This window comes from Biomphalaria glabrata, chromosome 10 (assembly GCF_947242115.1).
Source record: "Biomphalaria glabrata chromosome 10, xgBioGlab47.1, whole genome shotgun sequence".
NCBI lineage: Eukaryota > Metazoa > Mollusca > Gastropoda > Planorbidae > Biomphalaria > Biomphalaria glabrata.
Window position 1 is genome coordinate 33,041,295 of NC_074720.1, and position 25,787 is coordinate 33,067,081.

General features: G+C 31.9%; 1 protein-coding gene across 2 annotated transcripts; it reads left to right on the top strand.

Annotated features, from left to right (window-relative positions):
* The first annotated feature begins 68 nt into the window (after nt 1–68).
* Nucleotides 69–25,569, top strand: LOC106073353 (DNA polymerase delta catalytic subunit-like). 2 transcript variants are annotated; one of them, XM_056044804.1, is made up of 25 exons: nt 69–186; nt 4,824–4,972; nt 5,827–6,048; nt 6,513–6,681; nt 7,468–7,561; nt 8,160–8,328; nt 10,226–10,467; nt 10,555–10,721; nt 10,960–11,064; nt 11,182–11,322; nt 11,908–12,018; nt 12,224–12,415; nt 12,587–12,675; nt 12,844–12,954; nt 13,510–13,629; nt 14,224–14,371; nt 15,837–15,932; nt 16,841–16,978; nt 19,566–19,738; nt 20,559–20,711; nt 21,378–21,480; nt 22,172–22,304; nt 23,795–23,908; nt 24,291–24,441; nt 25,232–25,569. In XM_056044804.1, the coding sequence occupies exons 2-25, from the start codon at nt 4,923–4,925 to the stop codon at nt 25,323–25,325; spliced, it is 3,285 nt and encodes a 1,094-aa protein (XP_055900779.1). In that variant the 5' UTR covers nt 69–186; nt 4,824–4,922; the 3' UTR covers nt 25,326–25,569. The 2 variants fall into 2 exon arrangements, with proteins under 2 accessions (XP_055900779.1, XP_055900780.1); XM_056044805.1 differs by having other exon boundaries at nt 69–181.
* Nucleotides 25,570–25,787: the final 218 nt, after the last annotated feature.

Sequence of the window (25,787 nt, forward strand, 5' to 3'; positions counted from 1 at the left end):
TTTTATACAAATCCGCGGGAAATGGCTTTTTCATTCATCCTTCTCCTTCACATAGTCTAGATATCTATGACTAGATTAGATTCTAGACTAGATATTGTTCTAGAAAATATTCTAGATCGAGATTGTTGTTTAGGCTATCAATCTAGAATCTATATACTCTAAATCTAAACGACTAGTCTAGGTCTAGTATGTCATTTATAGTATAATTATATAATATTTTTAATAATATAATTCTAAATTAGATCTATAAAATTATTATTATATGAATATTAGTCTAATAATAAAATAATAGTAATAATAAGACTAATAATTATATAATTGTGACTTAATTGTCTAAATTTGTTTTTTTTTTTTTTTTGAGAATAAATGGGCAAATGTTTTGGAGTGAGTTTGATACATTGAATGAAGTTAAATGCCTAGATCTAGACCAGTGGTCTTCAATGGGGGCGATATTGCCCCCTAGTAGAGGGGGCGCTGAGAGCCAAAGGGGCAGTAGGGGGGCGCTGGGCACAAAATAGGGCGGTAAGGGGGTGCTGGGCATAAAGGTGGAAAGAAGAAACTAAAGGTGCTCTAAAACAAAACAAATTAAAAAATTCTTCAACATTAAAGCTGGGAAACTGAATATATATAGACAAATTATAGTTTTAAACTTGCTTCTAATTTAAGAACAGAAACAGCGTTAGAAATTGAGTTCGGGAATCCCATTTTCTATTTTTAAATTCATACTCTTTTGCTCGGGGAGTATTTATATATTGTCCTTGGATCTCGCGCGTCTAAACGTTTAAGATTTGATAAACAAACTAGGTAATACGCCTTTTAGATTATAGTTTATTTTATCTACATATGTTAATATATTGATATGTAAATGTTAATTGCAAAAAACATTAAAGGTAACATTTAATAGAATAATTTAACTTTTTAAAAACAAAAGCATTGATAAAATGTTGTTACAAAAAATCACTGGTATGTCATGTAATATTTCCTTGAGATTTAGTGAATTGCCACTAGAAAAAAAGTAAGTTCTACTTTGATGGCATTTTCAGATGAGGTTATGAAACCAAATAATTTAAGAATATTCATGAACAATTATAAAAATCTACAATTAAAACAATATTAAAAACAAAAAAAAAACGGCAAAGCAGGATATGTTTTAATGGCTTATTAGAAAAATGCATAGCTTTTTAAAAATACTTGTGATATTGTTGAAAAATTGATTAAAATTAAATTTATTTTAAAACAAATGTAACACAAAAAGACTTTTTTACTGTTAGAGATGAAATATTTTTCAAAATTGTCTCGTTATGTAGCTTATGACGAAGTTATGAGGACATAAAGGAAACCATCAGTGGTTGGATGCGACAATGACTTCATAAGTAATATAGAATAAAGAACAAATCTATTCACATTGTGAGTTATGATACACAAGAAAAGTTTAGCCCGCAATTTTATTTCTATTTGAATCTAATCATAAAACTGTAAATAAAATACAAGCCCATGCCGAAAATAAGCGCATCTTTCAACAGTTTTATGAAACAAATGATGAAAAAGATGTAAGAAATTGTTTTACATGGTAGGCATCTAACACCAACTTCCAACTGCTAGGAAAGAGATTGACTTTTATTGATAATATCATTTTCTCTTTTATCGAGATATTAAATCTATTTTAAAGAGTTTTACAATCTCACATCACTTGTTTGTTGACAAATTAATTAGTGCCAAGGACACCTATATCTATTCCATTTACATAACAATTCTATGAAGAAATTAAGATTCGCTTCTAAAATTAAATATATATATATAAATATAAATGACAATTATTAAACATCTGTTACCTACGTTCAAAGTGAGTTGCATGAAAAAATAAATTTACAAAACTATGTCTTCAGTAAAAAGAATCTAAACATAGGAGGCACACAGTGGCGTAGCTAGGGTGGGGGGAGGGGGGGAAATTGAAAATCCCCCAAATTAGTGCTTTTTTAATTAATTAAATTAAATATTACGCAAAATGCAGCGGCCCCCAGAGATGTCAAGCCCCCTGGCCCCCAAACGATGGAAATTCCTAGCTACGCCCCTGGAGGCACAACAGAGATGTGGCTGCATTTAAATGTTTCAGTTAAATTCCAAAACTGTGGTCGAAATTGGAATTATGTTTTAGCTTTTCAGTAAACATACATGGTTAACCTAGATTAAGTGCGTAACAAAGTTAATGAATAAGGAAAGAAATAGACTAGATGTAGCGACTAGAGGAAACCTTCGCCTTGCCTTGGCAAATTTAAAGCTTAAAATTTCTAATATTGTCAGACTGAAGGAGGCACAAGGTTACCATTAGCTTAATTTCATTTTGTAGTGAATTCAGCAATACTGCAATAGTAATATTTATATTAAAAAATAAAACTAAATTGACAATTAAACCTAAAAACAGTAGGCCCAAATATTCTTAGGATTTGAAAGAAAGTCTTTACAATTAATTTTTGTGTGTAATCACTGCAAATGATTTGACATAATTTTTGCATAATGATAATATTGGCTGTTTTTGCCTTTCATTCCGAAGATTACGGCTGAGTCCAGTGTTTCACATAACTACGCAAACCAAACTGCGACCTACATATTTTCCCGAATTTTATGCAGACAAAGCTGTTGTATCAAATGTTTGTCCCGCTGTTTTTGTAAGAGCTCTCGAATTGTTTCTCTCAGAGGCTATCTGCTGCCAGGTACTTTCCTCTATGCCAGTGAGAGAGAAATGGCGCATGAATAAATCTTTATAGCGCTCACGGGGAAGGGGGGCACATCAAGGCTCGACAGTCATAGACCAAGGAGTTCACAACAATCGCCTTTGGCATGCGGTCGTCTCCCAAGCGGGAAAAGTGTTATATTGACAGCATAAAAATTAATAAATAGATGATATTTTGTTCAAATTTGCTTTCTCACGCTTCTTCATAACTATTTTTCTTAGAGGGGGGCGGGGGCGGTAGGCCAAAAAAGGTTGAAGACCACTGATCTAGACCTACTAGATCAGCAGTTCTCAACCTTTTTAGCTCCGCTACCCCCCCCCCCCCCCCCCCTCTAATACAATTTTCACCAGGGGTCCGGGGACGACCCCCATCTGGCCCAACCGTAAAAAAATTTTTGTCATAGGTTTAGGACTAGGTAAATCATTTATGTGATTTAGCTAACCTAATGATATAAAAATAAAATGATTATCGAAATGTATATATATAACTAATATCCACGAGCATGAGCCATAATGTTAATTTAATTGTTACAAACATCTGTAAATGTATTCTATTTATTTAATTTAGTGTAAAAATATTGGGATTTACTTTTTTAAAAAGCAGATTTTATGATTTTTGTTTATTTACTTTTTATTGCGTGTTTATAATATTCACATTACATACATATTTTATAATTTAAAAGTATTAAATCATGGAAAATGTTGAGACCTGTAGTATATTCTAAGATATTCTTCAAACATGTCAAAGTTAGTGCGAAGGTTGAGCCAACTTGAGCTGATTTTAATTTCACTAGTTTAGGAATTCACATCAAGCTTGTTTCTGTATTTAGACTTGATCACTGACAGGCAGAAAAAAAAACATGTTTCACAAAGATACAGTGTTGGAAATGGAAGAGGAAGTCTAGAAAAAATTTCATATAGAATAGAATGGCTGCAAACACTTGATCCATTAATCTTTGAACTCGAAGAAATAGTTTCAGCAAAGGAAAATGACAAAGCCTGTTTTTACTTGCTTGCCTCAAGAAATGGGAAAGCCTTGTTAGATAAAGGATAAACATGCACTAGCAATTTAGCCAGCAGAAACAAGTGCCCCAACTTTATGTTTGTGATTTTTTATTTTCTAACCCACAATAAGTTTATATTTTATTCAGCTTTGTGAAAACTTTCAATCAAAGTTTATGGTTCAGATATTCCTTATTAAATTAAAAAAAAAAATGTTTTTCTCAGTCAAAGATCGAGCTCCATCAGTTGTTATTACTAGCCACCTGAGACTGAGTGTATTGAAGTATAGCCAATAAGAATAAACTTCGTTTACTTGAAACTTTTTATAATTAGACAGTTTCAATAATTTATAGAGAATATTTAGGAATATTTTAATATATATTTACAATTTTATATAATATGTGTATACTGTGGGTACACCTAATCTCTGTAGGAGTCTGCGGGCCCTATAAAGCACTCTGGCGGGCCACATGTGGCCCACATGTCGTAATTTGCCCACCCCTGATCTAGATCTATATTATATCTAAGATATACTATAAATATTATATTATACATATATATATATTATTAATTATATAATACATGTAATATATAGGTCTAAAATTGTAATTTAGATCTATTAAATTAGTATCATTCTAGTATCATTCTAAAATCAAGATGCCCCCTACACCATCAGCCACTCCCAGGCCCACAGTAGCTTATGTTGTTGATTTAACATTTGATTTTAGCTGTATGTAGATTGGTGTCTTGATCTAGAATTTGAATAATTAGATATCTATATAGAATAGATTTCAATAGCTCAAGATAAGGTGACTACAAGACATTCTTCATTTCTGGTGTAGATACCCTATATCTATAGACCTACATTATATCTAAGCATCTTATTAGAATAATTATATCTATTTAAGTTGTTGAATCTAGATTACATTTCCATATTTCATAGCATAAAAATATCTACATCTTTATATATAATCTATATATATCAGTTATATATCATGATATATATATATATATATGTATACATATTATTGTATAATTATAATCAATACACAATTAATTAATGATTGTAAACACTACTTTTTTTTCTCAGGACTTTTTCTGCTGAGTAGTAGATAGGAAACTCAATTAGAATTCTGACATCAGACAACCAACATTGGATTATTAGATGAATTGAAAATTTTTTTAAAAAATGTACAAAAGAGGTGGAAAAACTGGTCAGCCTCCAGCGAAGAAGTCTAAGTAAGAGATATTCTGCTTTTGTTGGGGTATATTATATACTATATAGATCTAGAATGTCTACTATACCCATGTTCCACAGGGTGGGGAAACCATTCAGTCACATTTTGAAAGCCTTCTTGTATGAATAAGATCAAAGAACAGATAGAGATAAAATTACTAAAGTAGATTTTTTTTTTTTTACAAAGCTTATATCAACTCTGTCTGGGTGGAATCTTGTACATGTAATTTCTTCACTTCACTTGAAAATCTGCACAAATATTCATTGTTGATGACAAAACACAAATCAATGACAAAAAACAACCAACTAGTTAATCATTTTATCATGATTAATTAAAAGAAAAAGTAAAGTTCCCCTTTCACAGTTTTCAATCTATCTGGCTGATGATGTAAAGGTCATCTGTTTCTATAGCACACAATTAATGAGGGTATCATGTGGCCAGCACAATGACCAACCCCCTTTACTTTTCGCCAACTAATGTCATTTACATAAAGATCCTGAAATTAAAAATACCAGAATTCAAACCTGGGACTCTCTCAGTTTGGAAGCCAAACGCTTTAACACTCAGCCACTGTAAGTGAATTAAATCGACCAATCAGTGCTCAGTGCAGGGGATGAAATCAATGCTGTCCAGTTAGTTTTGGTTAATTTTATTGTAAATTGGTACCTTAAACTTAAAGTCTTACAGAAGTTGGAAAGAGAAAATTGTTTCATAGGATTTCAATTACCCAGCTATATAAAGCCTGTCTCCACCATCAAGATTTTCCACACTTCATATTATTAAATCTCTACATACTAAACTTATTAATAAATATTCTTTTAACAACACTCAAATTATCAAATTTATTCTGTCCAGAAATTTCAACGATGATTTCCCCTCTACCTTTGAAGATGACCTTGCTCTCATGGATTCTTTGGAGGCAGACAGAAACGACAGTGAACCCATGGAGGTCACCGAGGATGGCCCAGAGTATCAAGCTACTTCAGCTAAATGGGCTCGCCCTCCACTGCCTGATATAGATAGCTCTAAGGATAAGATTGTTTTTCAACAAATTGATTTAGACTACTATGTTGGCAAGTGCAACTAGGCTTTTGTTACAATTCATAATAAATAATTAAATCACAATGAAGCTATTATAAGTATTAAACAAAACCTGTATAATAGAGGTTGATAAGAAAATAAAAAAGTTCTTCAAAGTATTTATTACATGTTTACCTTTACCTATCCCTTAGTCTGTTGGACCGTTGAGGCACCAGGCAAGACTTTTCGACCGTCTTTCTCCATTCCTCTCTTTTTTTTGCCTTGTTTAGAACCTCTCTCAATGGCAGGCCCATCCATTCTTTCAGAGTATTTTATTAAATTTTGTATTTGAAGATTATGGTTCAGTGTTTTATGTATAGTTGCTACTTTACTTTTGAGTCTTCTGTCCTGAAGGCTTTCTAAATTTAGTGATTTTACTTAAGGTGTTACTCTGGTTAAGTGTGAATATTTGTTTGTTATGAATATTAATGATTTTAGCCTTTCTGTTTTTTTTAAGGTAGCCATGTACAAGGCATGCCTGGAGCAACTGTAGGGCCTACACCTATCATCAGGATGTATGGGATCACGATGGAAGGTAACAGTGTGATGGCCCACATCCATGGCTTTGCTCCATACTTTTATATTCCTGCCCAGCCTGGGTTTCGCAAAGAAGACTGTGAAAAATTTCTGGTAAAAATAATTAATTAAATCCATATGTTGGTGTTTCAAGAATACTATTAAACAAAATAAATTTAACTAAACTAAGTTTAATTTTAATAGCTTTTAATTAGCTTTTTAAGTCCATTTATCAAGGGAATTTGGGTGTCTAGCAGTAAAACATTGCTTTAACCCACTCAGCACCCTAATCCATGAAAAAACTCACTCATTACAGCAAGTAACTTTATTAATAAGCTAAAAGCATATATATGTTTGTAAAAAATGTTTCGTATATTCCTTCAGAGTTGAAGATAATTTATTCCTAGTCCAAACCTCCCCCAGGATGACAGGGGATGGGGCAGGATTTGAACCCGGGACCATCGATAAGTCAGTATGACAGTCCAGCACCCAAACTGCACATGCAGCCATCTTATACAGACTCTGTTGTTACGTGTTTCTTGCGTATTACTCTTTCAAATATAAACAACTAGACATTAACTAACTAGGCTATTAACAGCTCTAATTAGTTTCTGTCCCGCCATGTATTTTTCCCCTTGTGGGTCTCTTAGACAGTATACACACAGCTGTTTGTCTATCATCAACATTATTATAGTGTTGATACTATGCTGTTTCCTAGTGTACATTTATTAAAGGGCACATACACAAACATTTATCAAAAGCTTATCAAATGTGATTACCTGAGTGTTTGGGGGGGGGATGTTTTTTCTTGAAAAAAATGTTTTATCTGTAATGTTTCAATACTAATTTAAACACCACTTTTGCTTGAAAGTAAAAAAAAAAAATTTTTTTTTTTTTCAGGAACATTTAAACACAATAGTGAGAAAAGATTTGAGGTCAAATAAAGAAGGCATTGTGCAAGCAGTCCTAGCAGTCGAGTGTGTAGAAAGAGAAAGTAAGAAATTGCATTATCAGCACTAGAGTTTAAAAATCTTTTCATTAAAATAAAGATAGAAACTAAATTTATGCTCTTGTTCTGAACAAACCATGAAGAGTTCTTTTTACTTCAAAGTTTAAAAAAATACTGGTAAGGCTCTATCACATCATAGTGCATTTGGTCCATAAACACAGCATTCTATCAGAAAAATATTAATTTGGTTAAATTGTATTAGTTGTTTTATTTTCAAAACACCTCGAACCAACTTAATAAATTTTATTGTTCTTAAAATAACTGAGCCAAATAATTTAGACTAGTTTTAATAAAAATGCTTTGTTTTAAAAATCAAATAGAGTTTATATTTTATTAGAAGTATAAATGTATTCTGAAAAAATTTAAAGAACAAAGGTTTAATGTAGATGCAAAGTTTAATCAAGCTAACAAATTGTCCTCCTGGTTATAAGTAATAAATTTATTAAGTCTGGTGAATTTAGATCAAATATATTGGACTGTTTGATCAAACGTAGATGTAGTTTCAAATATTAATTACTGACTAATTTAGATATGTGTTCTCATTTAGATATGTGTTCTCTCTTTTTTTGTGTGTCCACTCCAGGTATCTATGGATACCATGGCAATAAGAAAAGCCTCTTTCTCAAGATTACTGTGGCTATTCCTAGACTGATTGCACCATGTAAGAGGCTGCTGGAACAAGGTATTCAAATACCTGGATACTCTCATCATGGATTTCAAACATATGAAAGCAATATTGATTTTGAAATTAGGTAAAGTTCATGTCTCATCAAAACTTATTGTTTAATCCCTCTCTACTATCAAAAGGTGCTGAGGGCAGAAAACTGAACTTGGGAAGGAAAGATTTTATTTTTATTATATAAGTTTTAAGTCAGCACATTTTCTTAAGTGAAAATATGGTTTAACAAATAGGTAATTTTTGCAAAGGATATCAATATGGAGTCTGTTTTTGTGCCAGGAGAGTGGGAACTTTGTTATTAGTAAGATTCTGAACATATTTAGAAATTCATAGCACAGGGCCATGGGGTTAAAGAACAAGTCATTTTTGAGGAAAACAACTATTAAAATTTTAAGTAATTTGAAGCATAAAAATTGTCTTAATTATAGAGAGTTCCCTGATTTGGAAACCACTGCGCAGATCTTCTCACATATTGGTCTAGTCATCTGAACGCTCCAGCATCAAAATGAGAATGAAGTAGAAGTCTTAATTTTGTTTAGAATCTTTTGACTCAGTTGAAAACAAGCTCAATAGTGAAACTAACTAAATAGACTTCAGAAATGCACAATTAAAACTAAACTTCGCCATATTTAAAAGTTTTGTATTTGATGGAAATCTTGCAAGTCTTATCATTTCTTTTGAAATAAATTTGCTTTTTTATGTCATGATTGTATACAAAAGATACACAAAACCTTGCTGGTCAAAAGTTAAAAACAAGGTTTTCATCAGCTATAAACAAAAACAACCAGAAATAGGCTATTAGTTATCATATCTGTCTGGTGTTGTTGCCTCACTATCGAGGCAGAAAAGAAATGAGCTGGTGTTCTTCTTCCTTTCATTTTACATATTGGAGGATTCACATTGTCAGGGGTTCAAAATTTATATATACTGCTGCTAGCTGCTGCTTGTCTCTTGTCTTGTTGTGTTTCTTAACTTGGCTCACTAGGGGTTTCTTGAATACTAAATAATACTTGCTTGATACTTTCTTGGTTACTCAATTTATAATTCATCAATACTTGCTTAACTCAAATACGAACACTTAATATACATCAACTCTAACTCCTTATATTCATGAATATTGATAATACTTTAATACTTAATAAAGCACACAATTATATCACTCTTATGAAATAGTAATACACAAAACACCAGTCCATCAACTTATAAATATATAAATGCACAAATAACAGTCCAGGAAGTAAACGTCCAACCTTCCTGGACCGGGAGCAAGACCTTACTGATCTAACATATTCTCTCACACATTCAACGAAGATTTAATTACTCAGTTCACAACACGTGCAACACTTCACATTCATAACAAGGGGATATAACAATCATACCAAAATATCAAAGTAACATTCATTCTGGCCATACCTCTCCCTGACACAGATCAGTGATACTATGTCTTAGATGAACTGCACAGTGGTTTCCAGATTAGGCAGTTCTCCGTATAGTTTTTCTTCTATAGGAAGGTTTTGGGGCCAGAGTCTTGTTCTGGTCCCCTGATATAGTATGCAGCTTTGAAGGACATAGTCATCATTCTCTGGTGATGCTCCACAAGGGCAGGTTTCGCTCGTCCCGACTCTCAGCTTCTGAAACATATGTGGTCTCGTTCTGTTGTGTCCAGTTCTGAGTTGAAAAATTATGCGTTGGTCATGTCGAAATAGCCTATAATAGGCGTCCTTTTTCTTGTAATTGGGATGTGAGCTGGTCCAATTCTCATTTATTCTACACTCTTATTATTTTCATCATTTCTTAGCTGGTGTAAATGGTAAAAAGTAGAGGAAATAAGGAAGAGGTGGTTGGACTAAGATGCATGGGTGTGATGGGGGGGGGGGGGGGAAGGGGAGGGGAGGGTCCTTCTTGATAGCGGACAACAAAAAAATATTAATATAATTGATTTATGGTCATGGACAATTTATTATCTCTAGGTTCATGGTGGACGCCAGTGTGGTAGGCTGCAACTGGATTGAATTGCCCGCTGACAAATACTCTATCAGAGATAAACACAAGGCTGTGCAACACACATCTGACTTGGTGATAGCCTCACGTTGCCAGCTAGAAGTGGACATTGCTTGGACAGATCTCATTTCTCACCAGACTGAGGGAGAGTGGTCCAAGGTGGCACCATTTAGAATTTTAAGCTTTGATATTGAATGTGCTGGAAGAAAAGGTGATTATGATTGAAAATACCCACACATTGTTAGAGTTGGAATCAAGTTAACAGAATTAATGCAGTTAATTACTCTTGTGTCATCAGGTATATTTCCTGAACCTAACAAAGATCCTGTCATTCAGATTGCCAACATGGTGGTGCTACAGGGTGAATCTGAGCCTTTTATTCGTAATGTTTTCACACTGAAGTCCTGTGCACCTGTTGTGGGCTCACAGGTGTTATCATATGAAACAGAAACTGAATTACTACAGGTGAGTTCATGCAAAGTCTTTCAAAGCCCATTATGTAGTAATCTTCATGTCAACAAGTTTTTTTTTTTATAAAGGTTTGTGGCTTTTAGATGATGTATTCTATTACAAAGTAAAAACTGAACAGAGAAACAGCCTACAAACGTTGAAGTAAAACCAGGATGAATAGAAATAGTAGAAATATTGTAAAATGGAAATTATATTGTTTCACTAGACATATTTTTCTTTATTTGTGAAATAGAAATGGGCTTCCTTCTTCAGAGAGGTGGACCCAGACATTATTACTGGTTACAACATTCAGAACTTTGATTTTCCTTATCTTATCAACAGAGCAAATCATTTGAAGGTACTTGTAACAAAATATCACATTTATTTTCAATGTAAAATTTAATTTTGAGCACTTTTTGTTTTTCTTTTAATATCTGAATGCTAGCTTTAATTACACATTTTTTCTGTCAAACAGGTGAAAGATTTCTCTTTCTTGGGCCGTATTAAAAATATTTTGTCTGTGATCAAAGACTTGTCAATCCAGAGCAAGCAGATGGGAAGGAGAGAGAACAAAATGATTAACATGGAAGGACGTGTGCAATTTGACTTGCTCCAGGTAATTAGGTTTATGCATGTGAAGAAAATAATGCTATCAATATGAACATGAATTGATTCCTTATGCTTTGTTTGGAAACATATGTTGCTTCCATTGAGCTCTGTGGTTAATGTTAATAAGTTTACAATTGTTTCTGTTGAAAGCAAAAGTTATGTATGGGGAACAACATTTACCTTTGAACTCGATATATATTTTTAAAAAATATATAATTTATATATGAACTAAAGACCGCATCATGAATGAAGAGATAAGAAACCGGATTAATACAGCAATTGAACCCCGCGATGAACTACTAACCTGTCAAAAAAACTCAAACTCTATGTTGACACAACAAGGTCCTCAGGGCTGGCAAAGATATTTGCTTCAGGGAACATTACCAAGAAGACAAAAATTTTCAGAGTTAGATGGACTGTAATGCTATACTATCAAGTGAAAATGGAACTTAAAGCAAACATTAACATAAAAGTCTTCTTGCTTTGCTTTCATACACACTTTAGAATACTCAGTCATCCAATTGGGGGGCATATATTTTAGCTGTCATGGAAAAAAAAGCATTTAATAACTTGTATTAATTTTTCTTTCTAGATATTACTCAGAGATTACAAGTTGAGATCCTACACTCTAAATGCTGTGAGTTTTCATTTCTTACAAGAGCAAAAAGAAGATGTACAACATTCCATTATCACAGATCTGCAGGTAAAAATAGGAGCTTAGTATTCTTTTTGTGCAACATTTTTTTAAAATGTAGATGAGCTATTTCCTACTCACTAATCTTGACACCATTGAGATTCTGAAAAATTTTCTTAGCTCTGATTTTAAAATATATTTTGATTTAAAATAAATGTAATATACTATACAAAATATTTCTGGACTTAAAATTCAAATTCAATATTTCATTTAGAATGGCAGTGACCAGACACGTCGTAGGTTAGCTGTCTATTGCCTTAAGGATGCCATTTTACCTTTGCGTCTGCTAGACAAACTAATGTGCGTCATCAACTATATGGAAATGGCTCGCGTCACTGGTGTCCCATTACCATTCTTGCTGTCTCGCGGTCAGCAGGTCAAGGTGATGTCACAGATATTAAGAAAGGTTTGATTTTCTTAAACATTATTATAAGGTAAAAAAAAACTTATGTGTTGACTTTTTTTTTTGTATGACTTGTTTTTAAAATGTAATAGTTTTTAAAATACTAACCTTTTTAAAAATGAACCATGAAATTGTAATAATTCTACCACTCTTCTCAAAATATTACTTTGTTAGGCTAAAGAACAACATTTGGTCCTGCCTGCGCAGAAAGTCGAAACTGGTGATGAGTATGAAGGGGCCACTGTCATTGAACCAATTAAAGGGTGCATTTCTTTTGGCTATTTTGTTATTAATTTGGGAAATTCAGCTTAGAAGATATTTCTTTTCAAATCTATAATAGGTTTTAAATAAATAAATTATGACTGTTCTAAAATTATATCATCAGGGATAATTTTTTTTATCTCAAGTTATTGTATTTTTGTTATTCTCAGCTACTATGACGTGCCTATTGCAACATTAGATTTTGCCTCTCTGTATCCATCAATAATGATGGCTCACAATTTGTGTTATACCTCACTACTAAATGAATCGACCATCAAAAAGTAAGCTTCTTTCTTTTTTAGCTTAAACTTTTAACATTCTTAATTTAAAAAAAAATAACCTTCGTTAAATATATTTTTATTGTAAATTGTGAAAAACTTGATCATAGCCTACACATTGACTTGAAAGTTGACAAATCTGCATTGCAAATAGTGAAAAAAAAAGATAATAATATCATATAAACTCCATATCTATAAAAATTTATTTAGAATTTAAACATTTTTTGATTTAGCGAAAACAAAAGAAAAATTTTTTTTTTTTTTTTTTCAATCGTTTCAAAGCATTGCACTTTGAACATTTATTATTAAATTAAAATAATGAACCACTAAAGCAGTTACCGATCATACATCTGTTTCCAACAATACAGTTGACCTTTGAATGTACACTAAATACATTCTCAAATTCATCTACGATATACATCAATGATGTACTTTTTTTATGGATGAAAAATTTAGCTTTTTATTAGTATAAACAATTTCTAATAGCGTTTTAATCTTTGCTCTTTATTGTCTTTAATGTTTATTTTTCATTCTAATTTTCTTTGTTAACTTTTGCAGTTTAAATCTAGCTTCTGATGAATATATCAAAACACCATCGGGCAACTTATTTTGTAAGGCTTCTCTCAGGAAAGGTGTACTGCCAGAGATCTTAGAACATTTGCTAGCAGCAAGACAGAAGTAAGTACAATGTTATTACAAAGCTTGTATTAACTCACTCTGTCTGCCTGGTAAAATGTTTGTACTCATTATTTCTTCCACACCCAATCTTAGATCAAGTTGAAATTTTGTACCAGAAAAAAAAAGAATCATTAAAAAAAAACCAACAAATAAATAGTTATTTTAACTCTTGGTAATTAATTATTTTGTTTGATATTGATCAAAGGAAAGAAATTGTACTTGACAAGCTTAACATTGCCCAGATACTCCCTTCTTTCTCCCCTGTCCCATTTCCCAACTGGTCCAGATAAAGAGACAGAATTGAAAAAGCTAAAAGCTTAAAATTGCATGAAGCAAAATCAAATGATAATAATAATTTTAATTGCAGATTTATATTGTTTTTCTAGATCTGTTACAAATTTAATTACATGACTGATCTAAACTAATTGATACAATTACATTTTTATAAAAGCTTTTTTTAAAAAAAAAAAAAGTATTTTTATGTTTACATTTATGTCTTTCATTTAGTTTTCACTTCAAAAATATATTTTTACTATTCTTAGAGATTTGAAAAGAAGCTTTCTTTCTGTAGCATTGCTTTCTGTTTCATTTCAGAGCTAAAAACGATCTAAAAAATGAGACTGACCCTTTCAAAAAAAAAGTTCTGGATGGTCGTCAGCTTGCCTTAAAGATCAGTGCCAACTCTGTTTATGGTTTCACTGGTGCTCAAGTTGGGAAACTTCCTTGCTTAGAGATCTCCTCGGTCAGTGACTTTGTTGCAGTTTTCAATAGTTTCTTTTATCCTTCTTTCTTCTACCCACACACATTATTTCCTTTTTAAACCCTCTAAAAAATATCTGAGGTTATTGCCTCATCACTACAATTACTCACCATTCTTAATATAGTATGAAGATGGAAATAACATGTAAGTTTATTACTGACAGAAATAATAAAAGAACATTGGCTCAAAGCATACAAGTGGATGAAATAAATAAATATATTTTGAGAAACATTTTTTTTAGAAAAAAAAACAAGAGAAATTATAAGAAAAAAAAAATTCTTATTTTCTATTTAGCAAGAAGTCGTCTTTTGAAATTGTTTGTTATATATTCCTTAAGAAGATAGTACAGCACAGCATTAGTTTTGAAGATATTGAGCTTTATTCATTAGAAAAGAATAGAGCAAACTTTTCTAAGGTTGGCTGTATGTTACCACATGAATTGTGCATCCATTGTTCAAAAACCTGTTAAATGAACTTTTTAATCTTTTGGCAAGTAGTGGTGACAGTTTGAATTTCCTGCTCCTGTGATGATGGCTATCTGAATGACACTAAATTGTCTTAAGTTACATTGAGGAAAAAAACAAACATTATTTTAGTCACTGGATTATTTTAAATGTTATAGATCATTTTGTGTATTTTAATTTCAGATTAGGTCAAGGCTATATAAAAATTACTATAGCAAAAAATTTTACTTTTCATAGATCCTTATGCAGAAAGAGATGTTTGAAAAATGTATAGAAATAAATAGAATTTTTCTCATTTCCAATTAAAAAAAAGAATTAAATTCTTGACAAAGAATATTTTCATATTATTTTCAATTTAGCAAGAAGTTATCTTTTTAGACTTTTTTTTACCAAAGTGTGTTGCTTTTTCACATTCATACATTCTATATTACCATCATATGAAACTAAAAATAATTGTAACTTTTTAAAAAAAAAAATCTTTCTCAATTTTTTAAAAAATCGCACAGTGTATTACTTTTTAAATATTATGGCTAAATTAATCACAGTAAGCAATCTATTTATGCTACTATTTTTGAGGAAATATATTAATTGTCATAGTAACAAAATAAAAGTTTTAGAAAGTTGTATTCAATTATTTTTTTTTTTTTTTTTTTTACTGAAGCAAGGAGAAAATACTCATGAACATCTTATTTTTAAATATTTTTTAAAATTTTACTCTATTCAGATTTATTTCTGTTGAAGACTTAAATATACATTTTAATTGCTGGAAAAAACTCTTAGTAATTTTAAGTAAATAAAAACGCATCAAAAGAAAAAATAAAATTGTTTCCATAAAGGCTTTCATAAGCAATTCAAAAAAGTCTCTTAAAAACTAAAGATAACAATTTCTTCTTGTAGAGAAGCAAAATTTTCAGTTTCCGTTTGTTTATTGTAAACTCTCACCTGTAGAAGTTTATTTTTCAATATTCTGATATGTTTTTTAGAGTGTGACAGCTTTTGGTCGCACCATGATAGAAAATACCAAGAATCATGTTGAAGAGACTTACACAAGAGCCAATGGCTATGAACATGATGCCAAGGTAGAATTATTTATTGAATCTTTAAACTAATCAAACTTTTGTGGCATTTTCAGATAATGTCTTTTTTTTTTTAAGAACATAGATTTTTTTTTTAATAGGTAAAAGGTAAAAGCCCCATTTAGTTTTCTGTCTTTTCATTTGTCATTCATTATAAATTATAGCTTTTATATAGCGCTACTTTCATGCATATAACATGCTCAGAGCGCTATGGTCCATATCTCATTTGTGGGGTGAAGGGGTATCTGGGAGAAGGTTTTTCCGTGCTGCTTTTAGGTGCTCAGTAAACACAACTCTGCTTGAGTCGGGAGTTGAACCTCGAGCCCCCTTCACGGGTAGCCAAGCCAAGTTCAAACCTGCTTAGCCTCTCAACCACGCTTCCCACATTCTATCCCATGAACTAAAAGGGCTCTTGAATATTTCATAGTATTGTGTTATACTGAAAATAGGTCTGAATGAATATTTTGGTGTTCCTAATGAGAACCATTCTGCTATTAAAATTGAGCATTCAAAATTTGTACTTTCACATACACCATTTCTAAAATAAGATTTTACAAGTCTTATAATAGTCTCAGATTTCCAATGAGGGAGAGATACTAAATAGTTATGGGTTTTGCAAATAGAAATAGTCACACTCACTCTATATTTATTTTTAACATTTGTCACTGAAAGTATTTTATATTTAAAAACAAAAGTTAAATATGTAGATGTTTAGAGCTAATGATGGTCTTCTGCTGGTATGAACTTTTTTTTGTAAAGATTAATGGCTTCCTAATTTACTTAATTCAAGTTCACTGCTGTTAAATCTATTTATATATAATGTGTGAGTATAATTGATCTGAGTGGCTTCCTATAATTTGTGCAACACAAGCTCCTTTTGCATCTGTTTAGCTATCATGTAATATTTTTAGGTCATCTATGGAGACACAGATTCAGTGATGTGTAAATTTGGTGTCACTACTGTGGAAGCAGCCATGAAACTTGGCAAAGAGGCAGCAGAATTCATCTCTACAAAATTTGTTAGTCCTATAAAACTGGAGTTTGAAAAGGTATATTACTCTTCATTTATGAAATGGTGTATCCTAAAATCTGTATGTTTAGGCTTGTGGGGAGGGGGTAGAAGACATTCTAAGACTTTCATTAAATTAATCCCATTTCATGAACATTTTGGTTATGATTTCTGTTTCAGTAATGAGGCATTTGAGGCTAGCTTTATCTGGAATATCCATGGCTTAGCCAGTAATGAGCTCTCTGCCATACACCTAGCTTTAAAAAATGTATATGAGTCGAGAAAGTAATTTAAGGAATGATATAAGCATACCTAATATCCTCATTTATAATAAATGTTTTCATATTGTATTTTAGAGAATTAAACATAGTTAGGGAGGGGCTAGGCTATAAATCATTTTTTGTTTGAAATCTTTAGGAACAGTCTAGAAATAGGTAGCTAATCACAGCATCACCCCCAACAATGACAACACTTTGAGCCCTCAAAAACAGAAACAGTCCAAATGAATGTGTTATTTCTATTTTAAAAAAAACAAAAAACTAGTGTTGTTGCTTAGTCGTTGATTTGTAGTTCCAAACAACTAATACAGCTAAACCAATGTAGGCATACTATTTTTTTTAATATACAACTTAAAGTAAACTTAAACAAAATTAAATAAAACTTACAGTAACGTTTGTCAACAATATATACAGATTATCTTGAAAGTATACGTATGTAGCAGCAAGTGAAATAATTAAAACAAAACTCACCATACTCACTCACTCGCGATAGCTGCACAGTTAAGCGCTTGGCTTCAAAACCTGTGGTCCTGGGTTCAAATCTCAGGGCACTCCTGAGTCCACCCAACTCTAATAGGTGCTGGGTATATAAGGGTTTGGGCTTTTTTTTTTTTTTTTTACCTATTTTGTGATTTGTGCTGTGTATACACGTGTACGCTGCTGCTTCAGCCAGATCAAAGTACAGAGTTGACTTGGTAGAACGGGCCGAGGAAGAGAAAAGAAAGAACCTAAAAAGGAAAAGGGATAATCAGTTCAAAGAACTTGAGGCTATGAAAGCCAAAAAAGCCAGGTTGGAAAGAGATGTTACAAGCCTCACTGACCTGCAGACAAGCTGGCAGAAAAGGCAGAGAACACCAATAGCCACAAATTTCTTATAGAGTCAAATGCTTTGCGTCATTCTGCAAAGCTTAAGAAGGAGAAGATAGAAAAACTCATATTGGAAATTGACACCAAAGTGAGAGAGATCAGTGGACTTTAAAAAACCCCTGAAAAACAACAGAGACTTTTAAATATGAAAATATATTGTAAAAAGTAATGTAAGGAATGGCTATTCAAGATACATTTTGTGGTAGGCCTAACACTGATACTAGTTTATAATGTATTTTTGCTTGTTATGCATATCTTGAGTATGTTAATTTTATTTAGTTCTCTAATCTAAATTATTCCAACCTGGGCTAATTATTTTTTTATAAATTTTTTGCGCAAATTTTATGTCCTGGAGTTTTAAAATTTCTCCTGGAATTTCATATTGACTTTGGTGCAGAAACCCTGAATGACTCACAATCTACTATTCAGGAATTGACTAGTTACATCCTGCCTAACTTTATCTAGATAAATCACTATATAGTGACACATTTTAACATCACAATCACATTACAATGAATCCTGAGGCACTAAGAAATCATTGGAAAGGGTCGACAAATTATCAAAGGTGGAGGAGTCATCCATGAAACAACTGTGATAATCAATAAATCACAGCATTGTCTAGTTGATGTTAACCAGCAAATCATAAAGAATAGTAGGTCAGCTAATGGGTACAATGAAGCATTGGGTAGTAGTCATGCCAAACAAATAGGACAATGTCAACTTCCTTCTCCTCCCAAAGAACACTATTATCTCATAACAAAATATTTTCATCTGAATAGAATATACCCCACACATGTACTCCTCTGCAGGCATTGCTCCAACTCTTTCAAAACTGTCATTAGCCTCCTCTTACATTGTCCGAAATTATTCAACCTCAAACAAACCTATTATTTCAATTAACCAAGTTCAACCAATACCCTACATGGCCATGTGGGACAACTGAAAAGAACAGCATACTACTTTTCCATGGCCTACAGCTCAGATGCAAAACTGGCTAAAAGACAATGATTTGTTTTGTTAAGTCATAAACATGATTGTTTAGATAAGTAGTTTTATTCACATTTCCATAAAGGTCTGTGTTTCACATCAGTCCCATTGTCATCTCTAGCTACCTTTCAGAGGACATTTAACTCTCCGTAATTATTTTCCACATTCCGATGGAATTATTCATTTTGCTAATTTCTGTTTCACTACCCTTTTATGATTCAATAACTTTTGGGTATGTAATCAGGAAAAGTTATATTAGGCCTATAAGTATAGAAGAATGCATGCTCTTTTTATATTACACAAAGTAATGTTTATATAAAACACCAAAATTTAATTTAATGGGGTCAAATCAATGTTGGTATAGTCAGTTCGGAGAGAAAGAGTTAAGCTAAAGATTGTGATGTTTTCTGTATAAAAGAAAACATTTAAAATTTTAAAATCTACCTGGGTTTTGCATTATGGTTTACATCATTGACTACAGTATTTCTGTTTTAGGTGTACTTTCCTTATTTACTGATCAATAAGAAACGTTATGCTGGACTATTCTGGACCAACCCAAAGAAACATGACAAGATGGACTGTAAAGGTATAGAGACTGTCAGGAGAGACAATGCTCCCATTGTGGCTCACCTCATCAACACATGTCTCAAGCTTCTGCTCATAGAGAGGTAATGAAACATAGACATAGACTGCCAGTAAAACTAGTGTACTTTAGTCTGAAATTATTCACAGCAGCTCAGAAAATAGATATACAATTTTTAAATTTTATTGACCTTTCAGATCTAGATCTTCACATTAATCTCTTTAATTCCCAACCTTTGCACACCTCTTCTAATCTGAAATATTTTCCCCAATGGTACATAAACAAAAATATAAAAAAAAAACAGCACAGAAACAGCAAGACAAAAATGTAAAGGATACCTTTAATATCCATGTAAATTTGAAATATTCCAAATTGATGTCCTTTTTTTTTTAAAGCACCACATAAATTGGTACATCCTATTAACTTTATATTACTAAAGCAAACATGGCTCTGAAACAATTGAAAACATCCATAAATAAAATCAATTTGCATGCTCATTAACTTAATATAATCAGGCTCAAAATATAGCCTTGTACCAGCCTCACAATTATTGTACAAAAGGAGCATGAAATGGAATAGTTGAAAATTAGCCTGCACAGTCCCTAAAGCTTTGGTATAGTAAAAAAATAAAATATCTATTAACATTAAAATGGTGCTGCCAGCATACATACGACTTGCAGAAATATGGTTCAGAAAGAGTTGTCAGGAATAGCAGCTGTAATATTTTATCTACTATTACTCAAACCTTGATAACCTGTTAAGAATTCAAAAAAAAAATTACTTAGCCTTGAACTGAATTTCTTGGCTTACGCTTGTAATTTTTTTTTTTTTTTTTTTAAATTGATTTTAAACTTTAGCTCAAAATTTTTTTATTTTTGTTTGTTTGTTTGTTTGTTTTTTCATAGAAACCCTCAAGGTGCAATAGAGTACACTCAACAAGTAATCTCTGATCTACTATGTAACCGTATAGACATCTCTCAATTAGTCATTACAAAAGAGCTTACCAAAACTGATGAGGAATATGCTGGCAAGCAGGCTCATGTGGAGCTGGCTTCCAGGTAGTGTACAAACAAATGGCAGCTCTGCGGGGTTTACAAAATTTATTTTACTCATAAACATAGCATAAAGGAAGCTATGGACATACTGGTGGGTCTTTATACCTTTTATAGTTCGCTGTAATGTGAAATGTACATTGGAAAGCTTTATGAATATCTCATTATAAACTTAAGAAAACAAATATTACTGATAGGGCAGAGAATCTTTATTATACTTGTAGTCAATTGTGATAAGTTGCACATGCTGGGTGTATAAGGGTTCGGGGTTTTTTTTTTGTTTTTTTTTTCTTTTACTTATTTTGTGCTGTGTATATGTGTGTGCAGAGTTTACGCTTGATAATGCTGTAACAAAAGTTTAGATTTTTTATATTTTCTTATTTGTCTTGAAAAACCTTAACATACCTTAATCCTCACAACTAAATTATTTTTTAATTGCCTAATTAAAAGTCACTAAGACTCAAGCATATTACTTTTTTATCATCATATATTTCTTTTTGTTTTAAAGTCATTAATTTCTTGTTGTCGTATACTTGTTTAATCTCATGGAAGTTTTATTTATTCATTTTTTATTTACTTCTTAAAGAGCACCTAAACAACCAGTCAGCTTACATATGAATGTGGTAAAAATGTTTAAATCTAGTTTCAAAAAGGAAATAAATTGTGTTTCAGAATGCAGAAACGAGACCCTGGCAGTGCCCCTAAACTTGGTGACCGTGTTCCTTATGTTATCATTGCAGCACCTAAAGGGACAGCAGCTTATCTGAAATCTGAAGTAGGTAAAACTTATAACCAGATCTAGACAATAAATCTGCTTATTTGATTGAGTGCTGAGACAATTATCCTAAAGACTAAGACTGCTTTATTGATCCTTATTGGTAATTTGCTGTGATTAAAGAATCCTGAAGACTGTTTTCTTTTATTTATTTTTTTAAAGTTGCTTTTGGATAGCACATCTTTCCCACAATGAGAATGCTCAGTGTGCTCTGGTCTAATCTCTTGTGGACCCGTTGAAGAAGGGGGCGTCTGAGAGGTTTCTGCCTTTATACACTCAGCAAACACTATTCAGCTTGAGTTGAAATTTTAACTCGAGCCCCCTTTATAGGTTTTTGCCATTAACCCCTACATCCCATTCTCAAGCTATCCACTCAGCTCTAATGACCTGAAGAGATGTGTTGGGCAATGTAAAGAACTACTGGCCCTTTTTTCATTTGACAACCTTGTCCATCCTAACCTAACAGTTACTTGCAAACATTTCATTACCTGTCGCCAGCATCTATATTTACTGGAAGGTAACATAACGTTTATGTGGTGATAAGGACCAATAAAATTGTAATCAAATCATTAAAGATTTCTTCTTGGTGAAAACATTAGGCAATTTTTATATTTTGTACCGGGTATGGAGCTAATTTCTTATTTTTGATAATTAGATTTATGATAGTTCTAATAAAAGTTATGTTTTGCAGGACCCTATCTATGTGTTAGAAAACAATATTCCGATTGACACTCAGTATTATCTGGAGAACCAGCTTTCTAAACCTTTACTCAGGATTTTTGAACCAATTCTGGGAGAGAATAAAGCAGCTTCAGTTTTACTAAGTAAGTTCTTTTGTGTGATTATTCAATATGTATAGATTTTATAACAAATTATATGTCTAGAATAGATTAAAGGAAAACAAATATACTAAATATGTTGACCAGTAAGCAAGTTTGAATGGTCCAGTATGAAGGATCAAAAGTCAATGGCTAAATTTGTTAAATATCACTGAATGATTCATTTAACAACAGCTCTCTGCTGAACATATTCACATGAAGTTTTACATGTGGGTTCCTTTTACCTCTCAGTTGATCTCTAAGAAACTGTTTAGACATTTGCAGTCTGAATGCTGCAATCCATGAAAGGATTCTATTGAACCTTTGTATTTAATTTTTGGTATTTCCCCTAAAGGCCATTCTCAGTATATACAGCCTGTAAATAAGGAGAGAAAGAGCAGATCTTGATGTAAATGAACACTTGATCTAGAATTAAAAATCAAAAGAATTGTCCTATTGAAAGTAAGGGCCTATTAAAGATGTATGTGTTTAGGGGTGGGAAGGATATTTTGTCTAATACAGTTCATGGCGGTGGATTTGATCCCCATGAACTTTAAATAATGGGCAAATAAGTTGACTACGAAGATCTGATTTGTGAAATTGTGACTCTATGATATTTACATTAGATTTTTACAAATGATTAAATTTTTACTACCTTAACTATCTTAACTGTGAATAGACCTTGTTTTTAATGATTTAACTGTATGGAATTTAGCTCTTGTAAAGGAGAGTAATCCTTGAAGGATTATGGGTACGATATGGCCTAAATTGTGACAAAAACTCAAACTCAAAATAAATTGAAATGCATAAAAGGTGTGTCACTAAATAAAACTCCATTGTAAAGTCTAACAGATTCTAGAATTCACTGGCTAAAAAAGTATGTTAGGGGATCATTTGAAGGACATTGTAGTTCAAGTGCAAAAAAAAAAAGGAGGGGGTCAGAGGCTCAGCCAAATTCAGATTCAACTTTAAAAAGGAAAATAGTGTGCATATCAGAGTGTATTAGTAACATTTTGGTATTCTATTGGGTCTAGCTCCATTTATTTCAGTTAACATTACCAATTTTCTACAAGATTAATGTTCATTCCATTTAAATGAGTTTGTTGTAATGCTATTGCATTGTTTTTTTTACTTAGATCAACAATAGGATTTACATTTGCTCTGTGGATTAAGTTTAAAGGGATTAAACATTCAGACAATTATGACACATTTACCAATGCTGGTGTTGATTGCTGAGAGACACAATATCCATCAGCACATGAGCAAGGAGACTTTCTTATCTAGTTTTTGGATTTCCTTTTAGCTGTCACTACTTTTCTTTTTTGCATTCTAGACTATTTCTGGTATTTAACAAGTGTCCTCTAACATTTTTTTTTGTGTTGTCTTGTATGCTTAGTTTCCTAAAAAAAACCTAGAACAAATAAAAATGTCTTTCTATACAACTAGGTAGTTTTAGCTTTTTATTAATTATTTTTTTGTCTCTCTATTTTCTCCAGAGGGAGAGCACACAAGAACAAAAACTGTAGTGATGTCTAAAGTTGGTGGGTTATCTGCCTTCACAAAGAAGAAAAGCACTTGTATTGGATGCAAGGTTCCTCTGAATGATACAGGTAACGCATTGTGTTTATCCATCTATCTTTCTAGCCCTTTATCTTGTTTCTCATAATTGCGACTCATTTAGGCTTTCCACAAAAAACTTTATTTTTTACTTTTTTAATCTGCCTTTTTCCTATTTTCTAGTATGTTGTTTGCTTTCATGTTTCCCTTTTATTGTTTGTTTAGTGCAATTTCTAGAAACTCTGACTCAATCCTTAAAATCTCTCATCCATCACTATTGTTTTTTTCAATCATTATAGAAATTATTTACTTTACTTTTAATCTATAATTTAAATAAATTAGATGTCCTTTTATTAATAGAGAATTATTTTATTTTTTCAAGTCCTAATGGTTTTATTAGCATCCATTAAATGAATTCTCTGCTGATTATGTCAGGAGCTGTCTGCAGCCACTGCAAGCCTAAAGAGTCTGAACTCTACCAGAAAGAGATTTGTCAGGTGCAGGTACTGGAGGAGAGATTTTCACGTCTGTGGACCCAGTGTCAAAGATGCCAGGGAAGCTTACATGAAGATGTTTTGTGTACCAAGTGAGTAATGAGTACTTCTTTTTTAATATCCTTAAGTGCTTGTAAAAGATACTTGGGAGCCATATTATTAGCTAAAGATCTTTTCCATATTATCAAAGTAGAAGAAAATTGAAAACACTTTAGAAATATGATACTTGTTTATTTCACGGCTTGTAGCTTGTAAGTGTTTCACTAGATCTATATCCTGCTTAATTTGTCAACAAGCAATGAAAAATGCTTTATTATTATAAAGCAGCTAACTTTTTTTAAACTATACTTAAAGGTTTACATAAATAGTTTCATAATAAAAAGTTATGTTAAGGGTGTTTTATTTTAATATAACTTCTTTCTATAACAACTGTTGTGTCAAGTCTATCTAGTGATTGGTGAATCCAGCATTACTAGATAACTATTATTGTTCATTAATTTGTGTCTAGTCAATTTTTTTATGGTTTGTTTAAAAATGGAATATAGGAAACATCAGTTTGATAGTCAATCTAATTTAATACAGTTGAATCCAGTTAACTGGAAAAGCATTAATCAAGCCAGAATCCTAATCAAATCAAAACAGAATCCTGAAAAAAAACAGAAAATGTTTATTTTATAGAAAAGAATCTTATGCAATTTGATCGTAATGACCAGAATGAACAGTTTTTCAATTATTTTGGATTTATTTGCTTTAGATTATTTTTATGTAAGACTGGAAACATTTTCCTATTTGGTTTCTTGAAGAAATGCATTTTTTTTTTCATATTATTGATTCTCCCAAAAAAATATCAACTATTAAAACAATATGTTTTCTCTTCTTTAGCCGAGACTGTCCCATTTTCTATATGCGGAAAAAGATTCAGAAAGATCTGCAAGAACAGGATGCACTTCTAGCCAGATTTCAAGTTTCTTGGTGAATGTGATGTGTAGCTTTGTAAATCTAACATGACACAGCATCCATCTCTAACAGCACAATCTTTTACCTGTGTACAACTTTTAAAGGATGTTAGACATTGAGGATAATACATATACATGTAGATACATCATTTGGATAAATCTATCCTGTACAGATATCTTGTTGACTGGACTTGTACATGTCATAATGTAACTCAGCCATAAAATCTATGTTTCAGAATAAATATGATAATTGCTTCAAATTCTTATGTGTGTCAAAGTGATTGTTTTGAAAAAAGGAAAAATAACTTTTCTGTATGTATATTGAATTGTCATTTTCAAATGTCCATTCATGCATTGTCCTGAACTAAATAAATATTGTGTGGAAGGTTTGTGCAGTTTATGTGATTATTTTGTTGACATCATGATGTACTATGAAAACCTGGTAACATATTAATGTTATGTTTGATTTCCTAGTTATCTAC